Source organism: Centropristis striata, chromosome 5 (genome assembly GCF_030273125.1).
Source record: "Centropristis striata isolate RG_2023a ecotype Rhode Island chromosome 5, C.striata_1.0, whole genome shotgun sequence".
Classification (NCBI taxonomy): Eukaryota; Metazoa; Chordata; class Actinopteri; order Perciformes; family Serranidae; genus Centropristis; species Centropristis striata.
The window spans coordinates 2,715,649-2,728,592 of NC_081521.1; the positions used below are offsets into that span (position 1 = coordinate 2,715,649).

At 38.4% G+C, this 12,944-nt stretch overlaps 1 protein-coding gene across 2 annotated transcripts in view; it reads right to left on the reverse strand.

The window, feature by feature from the left end:
• Positions 1 to 12,944, reverse strand: part of LOC131971589 (plexin-A1-like) — a 409,823-nt gene that overhangs the window by 213,522 nt on the left and 183,357 nt on the right. For both annotated transcript variants that reach the window (XM_059333098.1, XM_059333099.1), the window contains one exon: positions 9,271 to 9,402. In XM_059333098.1, coding sequence (XP_059189081.1) covers positions 9,271 to 9,402 — 132 coding nt within the window. The remainder of the gene's footprint in view (positions 1 to 9,270; positions 9,403 to 12,944) is intronic.

Genomic DNA, 12,944 nt, shown 5'->3' on the forward strand with positions numbered 1-12,944 from the left:
ATCAGAGACCGGCCTCGGCCGTTACAGGCATCAATACAAGAAGTGGATTACAAATCCCCAAACAAACAAAAAATGGAAAACAGAAGCCTTCAGGCAGATTTTATTGAAATAAAAAGAATAATTCATTTTCATGGGAAATAGGTTAATGTAAGGCTTTTATCCTCATGGCTGCATAGTAGACTTTTTCAGGTGCATTTTCAAGACCTTTCAAGATGCATTTTCAACACTTTTCAACACTTTTCCAGGTGCATTTTCAAGACTTTTCCTGGTGCATTTTCAACACTTTTCAACACTTTTTCAGGTGCATTTTCAAGAACTTTCCAGGTGCATTTTCAAGAACTTTCCATGTGCATTTTCAACACTTTTCCAGGTGCATTTTCAAAGCTTTTCCAGGTGCATTTTCAATAACTTTCCAGGTGCATTTTCAACACTTTTCCAGGCTTTTATCCTCATGGCTGCGTGGCATCAGCTGGACTGGTAATTATATGATAAATGAGTAATTTGGTTCAAAGGTACAGTAGAAATCAATAGATTATGAGCTGTAGTCCACTTAGTCATTTACTTTAAAGCAATTAGGTGATGTCATGTATAGGAGCGTACAGGATACAAGAAATATCTCTGTCTCGGTGACATCAACAACAGAGGGTGACGACAGGATGAAAAATCTCTCTCTGGCCTGCTGTTTTATTAGATCGGGACAATTTGAACATGTAACGAGGAAACAACGGCAATGATAAAATTGATTTAGTGCCGCTGTAGGTTTTTACGAGCAGAAAAATGACGTGATATCACTGGACAGAAAGAGATGAAGCAGAAGCAAGAGGCAGGGGACTGTATATGTGTGTGTGTGTGTGTATGTGTTCTTGTACTTCCTACATAGTGAGGACCGGGACACATGAGGACGTTTGGAAAGTGGGGACATTTTGGCCTGTCGTCACTTCTTTTGGGCCTGTTTGAGGTTTAGGACTTGGTGTCAAAGTATTACTTGAAGTAAAGAAAGTATCTTTTACAGGTGCATTTTAAAGAGTTTTCCAGATTCATTTATAAGACTTTTACCGGTGCATTTTGAAGACTTTCCCAGATTCATTTTCAAGACCTTTCCAGGTGCATTTTGAAGACTTTTCGGGTACATTTTGAAGACTTTTGCAAGTGCATTTCGAAGACTTTTGCAGGTGCATTTTCAAGACTTTTCCAGGTTCATTTTCTAGACTTTTCCTGGTGCATTTTCAAGACCTTTCCAGGTGCATTTTCAACATTTATCCTGGTGCATTTTAAGACTTTTCCAGGTTCATTTTCAAGACCTTTCCAGGTGCATTTTCAAGACGTTTCCAGGTTCATTTTCAAGACTTTTACAGTTAAGGTTATAATTAGGTTTGGGGTAGGGTTTTTGTGATGGTTAATGTTAGGGTAAGGGGCTATAATACATCACGTCAATGAAGGGTCCTCACAAAGATAGAAGAACAAGGATGTGTGTGTGTGTGTGTGTGTGTGTGTGTGTGTGTGTGTGTGTGTGTGTGCAGCAGCGACACAAAGAGAACCATGTATAAATCCACCGCTCGCTAATCGAAAACTCTTCTCCGGCGGTGAATCGGGCAGTTTTATGTTTTGACACTATGCATGCTCATATGTGAGTCAGTGCTGCTATACAGATACGCGTCTATACGCTGCAGTCCAATCCACCACTTTTAATTATGTGTGCGAGTGAATATGGGAAAAGGTAAATTGCTCTTTCAAGCTGGGAAATGGGCTTTTTGATGTTTGAGCTCTCATCACTTGGCATTTCTATTATTCAACAAGGAGAGAGGAACGGGGGGATGAAGAGGAGGAGGAGAGGGGAAGAAGAGGACAAACAGGGCAAAGGTTTACCTCACTTTTGAAAGTGATTATCACACAGAGTATGGTTATAACAGGCTTTCAAATGACTTGGTGAGAACAGGCCTAATGCAGGCTTCACCAAGGACCAGAGGCCTGAAAGCCAGAGGGAAGTTTTTCCAGAAATCAGTGCATTTAGAAATGGAGTGGCGGCCATTTCTATGTGAACTCTGTAATGGGCAATCTTCCATGTAAAATGACTTGTGGCAGACTCACTAAGATGATGTTTTGTGGTAATAACAAGCAGTGGATTCATATAAAGCATGCATAACCAGCAGTTACAATGTCAATTACAAAAGAAGTTGGTACGCAGAGTGCTTCAGATTCATTATTCTGGAAAAGTTTATCAGATTTAACTTATTGTCTTTGTTTAACTTGAGACTTGTGTAACATTTGTTATCATTGTGTCATTTTTATCATGTAAATGGAGGGAGAAAAGGCAATATTGGCTTCAAGAATCGGCCCAACAAAATCGGCAGCACATATCGGGGATCGGTTAAGACTGATGTCAAAATATTCGGTTACAGCATTGGCCTTAAAAAAAACCCTATCGGTCGACCACTGAAGCTAATCTTTATTAGCTATTGCCTAACAGTAGTAATCATACAGTAAAGTTACTTATCTAACTTAAGTTAAGGTCTGTCTGTCTAAATCTTGGAAATGGCGTCCCCTCTGGCAGTGATCTTGGACACCCAGGTTTTCGGAGGAATTCATGGCTGCATTTCTAAACTTCTGCTGATCAAACGTTTTAATCTCTGATTTCTGTCATCGAATTGTTCATTACTTGTACGGTCTCACTAGAGTTGATCGGTGATCATCCTAAAGTCCAGTGAAAACAGCTGCAGTTTTCTTTCGGATACTTTCTTGGCTTAAAAAAAAACACAAGTTTATACACCCCGGGGCTTGGCCGGCGACCTTAAACCCCGATGCATTATCTCAAGTCCAGACAGCCTCCGGCTAGGAAGACGCTCCTCATCAGCAGGCCGGGGAGGCTCTGCATACACTCTAGTCCTGTACCGCCTGGAACACAAGTTCACATTCTGCAGCGGAGGGAAGATCCTTATTCTTTTCTATGCTGTCTGAAGTTGCTACTGGGAGAGCAGTTACTCCACAAACTCTCTCCATCTGAGAGAGACAGAAAGTGAGGAGCCCTAAGAATATTGAAAAGATGAGGCAGGAAGAGTCGGAAAAAGGAACAGACCATATCCTGCAAACCAATTATATTTCCCCACCTTCTCAGCTCTCTCCTTTTCTCTGACTGGACTGTGAATTTGGTCAATGCTGGAGCTGGGCCATGACCGGTTTACAACAAGATGGTCTGTCCATCTTGTCTATACTGTCAATTAGTTTGGTTTTGACTTTAACAGGAACAAAATAACACAGACTGGAAAACAACACTTCATCACAGCACAGGTCTGATGCAAAATTAGCTCTATTTGCTACTGGAGACGTTTTTTAAAGGAAAAGTTAACATGTAAATCAATAGAGACATTTTTTTTTAAATATACTTATTTGCTCTTTTGATGAGTTACATCAAAATATCAATACCACCCTGTTCTCTGCTAACAAGAAGATCAAACAATTAGTATTGTTCAGCATAAAGTTGGGAAGGACCTGAAAGCACCTCAACAGCTGTAAACACGTTCTGGGGTTGATGAGGTTGCTAGGCAACCAGGGCCAAAGTCTAGGCAGTCACTGCATCCAGCCACAAAATAGACATGTACAAATAAAGTTAGCCTCTAAAAAGTGAAGCTAATGCAGAACCGGCATTCTTTTTAATGGCCAGCAGGAGAGGACTCCAACTCCAAAACAAAGTTGTAGTTGTATAGATGTATAGAAGTCTATGAGAAATTGACATGATTTGTTACCTCAGTTAACATTTTTCTGAATGAGTTAGTTGCCAGTTTGAAGTCTTCGCCAATATGATGCCATGATGTTCATTTTATAAATTACGGTCACATTAATTAAAAGCAGGATATGCCTTAAGGTGTAGCTATCTTGTGATTAACAAGTGACAGCGCGCTACCATGACTGGTTACTTAGTGTTTGCTCGTCTTCCTCCCCATCTTCATCTTCACCCCATTGTCCAAATTAGGTCACTCCTGGCTCCCAAAAAGCCAAATGCTAAACTTTAAAACAGTAGTCCACAAAGCAACGGGTGACATCACTATGTCCACTTCAAAAGACTCTACAACTTGTCGTTTATACATTTTTGTTTGTGTAGAAACTCAACAGGCTACATGCACAGTTTTTAAGCTAGCCATTTCCCCCTACTTCCACTCTTTATGATCTGCTTTGCTAAGATAATCGTGATGGCTGTGGCTTCAAATGTAATAAACAGACATGAGAGTCATATTAATCTTTTCATCACACGCTCTTCGAGATGCATATCTCCCAAAATGTTGAATATATTCAACCCTTAAACTCGATTATCTATATATTCTAAGCCTATATTCTTTCATTTAACTCAAGTCCCTCATATCCATCCCCTCCTCTATCACCTCAGGTGTGCCCCAGGGCTCTGTCCTCGGGCCCCTTCTCTTCATCATCTACCTCCTTCCTCTCTGTAATATCTTCCGCAAATTTAACATTCACGTCCACCGCTATGCCGATGACACCCAGCTCTACCTCACCACTTAACCCTTGTTAATTTTGTTGTTGTTTCTTTTTTCTATCTTTTTTGTATGGTGTCCTTGAGTGCCAAGAAAGGCGCCTTCTAAATCAAATGTATATTATTATGATGATGATGATTATTTTTATTATTAAGCCACTTAACCCTTTATAGGGCACTCCTGGAAATTGAAAATGTCAACCCTGAAATGTTATTGGAGGATATTACACGGCTTTTTGCAAAATGTTTCATTTTTATATTGCAAATCGAGGTCAATTGTGTCATTATTATTATTATATTTATTATAGTCTCTTTCCAACAGCAACCCTAAATAGACAATAACACATCATTTGCATCAATCACCACTTTATCTTTTACCTTTAAACTGTTTTATTATCTTTTTAGACTACTTTTTACATATGCGTAATGTCTGAATGTCTTTTTTAAAGCACCTTATATATGAGAAGCACACGTACATTTAGTTGTATACTTTTTTAATAGAATGACAATAAAGGAAAGCTTGAATCTTGTATGATTTACTGAATCTCAAGTTACCAAATATGTTTTTTGGCCTGATAAAGGGTTAACAGCTTCAGACATAGACAAGATGATGCCTACACACTTCTTCCTCACTGACGACATTTGCAGAATATATCAGTCTCACCTTCGACCGTCTCAATAAGGACACATTTCGGTTTCTACGAGGCTGCTCTTCTGTCACTAGTCCTCCTTACACCCGCTGCACTAACATGCTCAGACATGTAGTGGACATATCAGTGCTCATCAAAAATAAAACACTGGCGTTAATAATTGAAAAAGACCTTCTGGTGGCAATAGCAGTCATCTTTAATGCAGATGACAGGAGTTAAAAGGGGAATCTGCGAACACTCACTGCATGGACTTACAACGTTCTTCATTCAGAGCAAAGCAGCTGCTGAGTACTGCTGCTACAGCAGAGACACTTGTTGAATATAATGTCCCAACGCTGCAATTATCATCTTCAATGATATCATCAATTAAGTCCTACAGTCTCTAGTCACAGCACGCCTTTTATTTTGTAAACATATATTACTCTGCAGGTTCCTCTTATCCACAGAAGTGAGTACTGGACCTTCTTGACATTACTTTGTGTAATATTGCTGACCAAGTATTTCTGTCTAATATAATATAATATAATATAATATATAATTGGTTTTCCTATATGCCAATCTGCCCTGAAAAAACTAATAAAAAGTTACAGTTAGACAGATGATGGTGGTTAGTTCATAGAGACACCTAAAACATTTTTGGATGCTGCTGTTTTGCACATTTATTTTTATTATGTTGTTTATTTAATATTGTTTTTACTCTATACTAATACATTTTGTTTGTTTTTTTCTGTCCAGATGTCAGTATTGGCATTAACAAAGCCAAAATTTACTTGATTGCTGTATTTAATTTTTATTTTTTCAGTACTTTACTTGCTTTGTTAGGTGTGTGTGTGTTTAAATTAAAAAAAATAAAATGTCAATAACTGTCCTTTTTTAATTTATATGCTCAGGTTTTTATAGGCGTTTTCTATCTGCTTTGTGTAGCAGAGTGGTTCTTGAAGCCAGTCAGAGAGTTAACAAGGGATTTTACAACTGTAAATGTAATTGGCTACAGCAGTTTATTGACATTTACGTGATATATGTGTTCAAATACAAATCACAAGTCAAAACAGTGTTAAATTTGGCTGAATTATAAAAGGTATAAGTGGTAAAATGAAGAGCCATTTGGGAGCCGAAAGAGCGGCTCTTCTTGGTGAAATTACCATCACTAGTGTGAACTTGTGTTCATTCTTCTGCTTCGAATCTTGTTAATAACTCTATTGAACCCCATTGTAAATGATAGAATAATTGAGAATACATTCTATTTTATTTCAATGTATTTCTTTGCATGATATTTCCAAAAACCAGTGTGTATCCTATGTACATTTTAGTATCCTGGACTATCCATGATGATCAAATCAGCTTATTTTTTTCCTTTCACATCAACACTAGCGCCGTCCATTCATATCAATTACACTCCACATTCTCTTCGCGCTCATTCAGACATGTGGAAGTCAATTATGTCTAATTGCTGGTAAATTACACAGCACTCACATGGCAGTTACTGTCCATGTAGCGGGGAAGTCTTGTTGAAGGTTATCACATCGCAGTCATTACCCGTTATGAGATAAGAGAGCTGTGCAGGTAAAGGAAGCAGAGCAGGGAGAGTGGAGGAAAGGAAATGGACATATTTTAACCGTACGGTATCATAGTCATTTTGAGATAACACCCAGAAACCAGGACTGCAAGATTATAGTCTACGAATATCTGTGCAGATAAGAGCCAGTAGTCTACCTAGTGCTGTCATTTTCACTTCTAGATATTCAGAACAATAGCGACCAGCTGATCTGGGTCTAAGTTCTCTACGGCTCCCAACTGGCCATTTTCAGAAGAGTGCTTATTGTTTTCAGATGAATTTTATTTTAATTGGAGCTACCTTTTTTTAACCAAAGAAATAATCCCAATTTGTAAAGACGTCAAGTTCCATAGACCTACTGTTTCCATCCTCCTTGATAAGGACATACATTTGAAGATTTGGATGTTATAAAATAGAAGTTTTTTTTGTTTTTTTTTAACTTCCAAGTAGTGTTAGCTAGCTAACTTTTTAGGGTTGCGTGTCTATGTTCCCCGGGTCCAAAGTTCCCAGTCTCATACAAAGAGGGGAACATAGGACCCGGGGAACATAGACCCTTTTCCCCTGCACTGCAAAAAAGCCAACTTGTATTGTGTATAAAACAGTGATTTAAGTTGGTAAAACTTGGAAATATAAATTATTGACATTTAGGGCAATAATGTAAGTTAGCACAACAAAGGAAGCCAGTTGTCTGCGCAAAAACAAGTTGGTGAGTTGTTGTTACTTATATCTTTAAGTTGGGATTCAAAACAAGGGACAATAGTTCTGCTAACTCTTATTTCTCTGTTGTGAAATGCGGGAAAAAGGTGAAATTCATTAGCGAAAGCTAGCGGCTAACTGATGCTAGCGGCTAACTGATGCTGGCGGCTAACTGATGCTAGCGGCTAACTGATGCTGGCGGCTAACTGATGCTAGCGGCACTGCCTGTTACAACTGCAAGAGAAGCCATTAGCGTATCAATGCTAACTCAATATTGTGGTCGCAACATTAGCTGACATTTCATAGCGGCGTTACAATCGTGCCAATTCAGCACATTGCAGAGGTTGAGAGTTGAGCAGACTCAAAAACAAAACTCAAAATATTTAGTTTAATTGTCCAATTTTATCGAAGTTTGTTGCCTTGAAATTTTTCAGTTCACCGAACTTTCCTTTTTTTGCAGTGTGCTTTTCCCAAAAAGGGTCCTATGTTCCGAGGTCTGCCAAATTCAATGGCAAATAGGCCTATGTAGGCCTACGGGCTAACCCTAACCCTAAGCCCGGGAACATAGGACCCGGGGAACTTGGTTGTTCTTTTTATTTAATTGTGTTGTTATTGTCTCTGTGTGTAATGCTGCTGCTACACTGTAATTTCCCAGCTTCGGATAAATAAAGTCTGACTGTCTGTCTGTCTGTCTATCTATCTATCTAGCTATCTAGACAGGCTAGTACTGAAGTGGTGGAATTAGCAAGCTACCTAGCTAACTAGCAAGCCGCTAAATAAGTAAAATGTATCTACTTAATGCTTCTCACAGCATAGGAAGCACAAAGCTATTCGGCTCTATTTTTTTGTAACCAGTGGACTATAAAAGCATGGTTAGCTAACTAGCAGATGGCTGGCTAGTTTACAAGCTAGAGTGCTAATTCCACCATGCTGTCGTGCTACACTGGTTACAGAAAACGTAACCAAAAACCTCTTTTGTGGAGTGTATTGTACTCCGACAGAGGAGGAAAGTGGATGATGCAACACAGCAAATAAGCTTCAATAGCTCTTGTTTTGGACTCTCCAGCTTTCTGTACCCACAAAGCCTAGCATTATTCAGCTTAATTTACTGTGAAATTTTGTTGTTTGAAATGTAAATGTTACCAGGCCTTTAAAATAGAAATGGTCCAATACAAACAAACAAAAAAAAATGTTAAAAATGAATTTTGCTCTTCTTGTGATTAAAGAATATATACATAGGCCTACATAATGTCACAGTTCTTATTAATAAATCTTTCACACCCATTAAAATGCAAAATGGTATATACAGCAGGCTTTACTGAATCCCTGGTGGTTGGGTGAAATGGGGCTTCATCCTATACATGACACATTTTAATATTCATGATATTAATTAGTACTTACGACTATATATTTGCATGTGCAATTCTGCTCAAATTGCAAATGTGTTCATGCACCGTATGTGGTACTCTGTGTATGTAATTAGGCTGATTGCTCATTCCTCCAGTGTATTTTTCTTATATCTACATGGTGCTATTTTGCCTTTCTTAATTTTTTCGTTCTTCTGCTCTCCCTTTAAACCTAACCTTGAATCTATCTATGGGTATGGATGTGTGTGTGACAGTGTATGATTGCATCTGAGTGTAGAAGCGAGTTTATATCACTGCAAACATACTAAAAAACAAAAAAAAAACAGACAAACCAAACTAGGTGTGCAAGTATTTGTATGTGATGGCCGTTCACGTGTCACTGAATCCGTCCCCCAAAACCACCAGACGGATAAATGACTATTGATATACAGTCATGATTTTCCTCAGGGTTGTCAACAGCGACTGCATTATGGGCTGCACGGCTAACCTTGCCGTGCCGTAGATCATTATATTTCCTACCTGTTGGTCGGTGAGGGCGTATAAGTACTGATGATCCGGGCTGAAGAGCAGATCTCTCAGGATGGGGCTCCCGTCGCTCACCAGAACATTTTCATACAGCAAGGCAGGCTGGGTAACGGAGTTCACCAGGATCTGGAAGAAGACAAGAGGAAAAATTGTAAAGTCATGTTTCAATTCAATTCAATTCAATTCAATTCAATTCAATTTAATTCAAAGAACTTTATTTTTCCGTTAGGAACTTCACATGTTGAGGAGCAGCAACAATACAACAATACATACAATATACAAACACACACACATACACACTCACACACACACATCAGCCCGTACTAGACATATGGCAGATAATAAATTCTTTGCTGAGCCTGGTGAAATAAATAAGTTAAATAAGTGTTTCTTATACTATTGTTAAATAAAAGTATGAATATCGGAAGAAGTATTGGCCTGGAATAATCAGATTTCACAAACTTTGGATACAACATTTGATAGATAGAGAGATAGATAGATAGATAGATAGATAGATAGATAGATAGATAGATAGATAGATAGATAGATAGATAGATAGATAGATAGATAGATAGATAGATAGATAGATAGATAGATAGATAGATAGATAGATAGATAGATAGATAGATAGATGTCAGGAAAAAACAGTTTTTACTTTTTTGACATCATTTTAGTAGTTTACAAGTTGTTTGTCTCGTGTTTCGGGACAACAAAGGGACACTAATATTCAGTGTAGCTTATTTTAATATCACCATGTACATTTGTTTGTTGTGTCCTCCCCTCACATGTGCTGTATTTCTTTCTCTTCATCCCCTTCTTCTTGTCCTTTTCTCTGCTGTCATATTGTTTTGTGTGTTTTTTATACGTTTTGGACGGGTTGATGGCAAATTTAATTTTACTACTCTGTGCAATGACAATAAAGGCTTTCTGATTCTGATCCTGACATCTATTGGTTTGTATAAAGCAGTTTACCCTGAGGAACAATAACAAATTCATGCTGAATATAATTCACTTTTGTTTGATTCCTTCCAGTCTTCTAATGTACAGCAGTTATGTTCAGTTAAACACTCCATTCCCATTTCATCTAGTGTAACACTTCAAAGTTAACTTTAAATGTTGCTGTCAGCTAAAAAAAAAAAAAAACAGCTGCAGAAGTGACAGATGAAATTTTCTGCACTTTCATTTGGTTCTCAATGTTATGTTGAAACTCAAAATCATACCAGTTGGTTCTGGTGCCACACTGCCGAGCGTGTAACTACAGTAGCTCAGTAAATGATGGCTCTTTTGTTGGGGCTCTCAGTGTTAAGTCTACTGGTAAAATTACAGAGTGACGAGGGTCCCTCCCCCCGCACCAGCAACTACATCTTTTCCTCCTTCCCTCTGTACATTTCCTCTGGATCTTCCTCTTTCTAATTTCCCGACCTCCATCTGCTCATCCATCACCTGACAGCAGTTTAGTCTGCAACCACTTTTCTGTTTTTCTGTCGCCTAGACTCGCTCTGTCATCTTTCTTTTTTTCCTCCTTTGTCTCAACAGTCTCTGCTGTTATTATCTGCCAAATCACTACCAGAGTTTTCTTAATCTGTTTCTCTGAACAGAAGGTTCATTAACAGACAGACTGTCATCACTGTATGTGCTTTTGTTGCTTAAGAGGAGGAAGCGGCTTTGGTTAAAAGTCAAGTGCTTAAACAAATCAGCTTTGAGGAGTTACTCTGTGGGACATTAAGAGTCTAAACCTTGGCATTTTACATCGAATGGTAAAATGTGAGGTATGTACAACACTTGGGGCACTTTGTCTTAGAAAGACTTTAGTTTTTAACCCAAATAATCTCTATCAGCTCACAGCCACATGTTGAAAAGAACTCCAAGCTATTATAGCGACAACTACCCAAAACCACCCAAAGTCAGTGTAATCCTGACATTAGCCCCCCCAATATTTAACCCAAGTTGGCGCCTATATATAGACATTACTATTTTCATAACATCTTCATCAATTTGACAACACAAGCGCAGCATTTAGAAAATGTGATGCAAAGACGACAACACAACACAATAAGAAAAAGTGCTGCAAAAAGACTAGAACACAACAAAAATGTTTCCAGAGGACACTTAAAAGTGATGCACATATGTGAATATTGTAGACATAAAATATTTAATTTATCTGATGTGCTTAACTGCAATGTGATTGATACGGGCTAGCGTTAGCATGCTTAGGTTAGCGTGCTAGCATTAGCGTGCTAGCAAAACCAAGACCAACTCGATGGCGTTGAGAGAGACCAACTAAAACATGTATCATTATTTTATTTAATCTGTTTAACTGTAATGTGATTGATACGGGCTAGCGCTAGCATACTTACGTTAGCAGCCAATCATAGCGTGCTAACGTTGACCGCCGATCGATATCATGCTAGCGTTAGCAGGCTAGCAAGACCAAGACCAACTCGGTGCCGTTGAGAGAGACCAACTAAAACGTGTATCATTCATTTATTTGATTTGTTTAACTGCAATGTGATTGATATGGACTAGCCGGCTCACGCTAGCCGGCTAATGCTATATATCACGTTATAACATGAAAATATCATCATGAAATAAAAAAAAAGACACAAAATGACAAAAAAAAAATCCAAAATTACCAAAAAAGACAACAAAAGACACAAAATAACTAAAAAAAGACACAACAAAAGACACAAAATAACTAAAAAAGACACAAAATACCTAAAAAGGACACAACAAAAGACACAAAATGATTAAAAAAGACACAAAATGACCAAAAAAAGACACAAAATGATTAAAAAATGCACAAAATACCTAAAAAAGACACAACAAAAGACACAAAATGATTTTAAAAAAAGACACAAAAAAAGAGACACAAAATGACCAAAAAAGACCAAAAAAAGAAACAAAGCTAAACAGTTTTGTTCCCATTTAATTATTCGTCTTAAAAACACCAAAACAAAGCAGATTGCTGAACTTTTCCTGACTTCATAACTAGGTGTTATTGTGTGTGGAGTATTCAAGTTGTTACTGTCCAAAGGTCATTTGTTTTAACATCCCTTATGTTGCTCCCACATGAACACAAACACACAGAAACTTTTATTGATGTGAGTGTGACCTTTTGTCCCGGTGTATTTCTACCTCTGATGCTTTCTCTCTCTCTCTTTTTCTGTGAACAACAGTACATTCACACACACACACTGAAAGAAAACACTGTATTTGTCCATTCTGTAAGTGCTAGAAGCCGTGGGCTGCCGTATAGTTTGTAATGAGTGGAGCAGGAGCAGGAGCAGGGAGCTGATCGGCTCCAGCTCGGGGCAGAGGGCAGTTGGAGGGAGATTCAGGTCATCTGGCACAGTGGGGACCTCAGACTGGAGCAGGTGACTGTAGAGACTCATCTCGTCTAGCAGCCTGCAGGCTTCTGCTCTCCTTCTGTCACCTCTGGAGCGAAGTGTGTCCAAACACAGACTCCTCACTAGTCCTGCACTTGACCTAGCTATTGATCCTGGTTTACATTTATTGCTCTGTATACTAAGTCGCCTGACTTTCTGGTATACTCTAAGTCAGGGATGGGCAACTTAACCCTTAATAGGACACTCATTGAAATACTTGAAAATTCCAAATTTCAACCTTCGAGAATATTGGAGGATATTACATACAGCCAGAATGTGTCA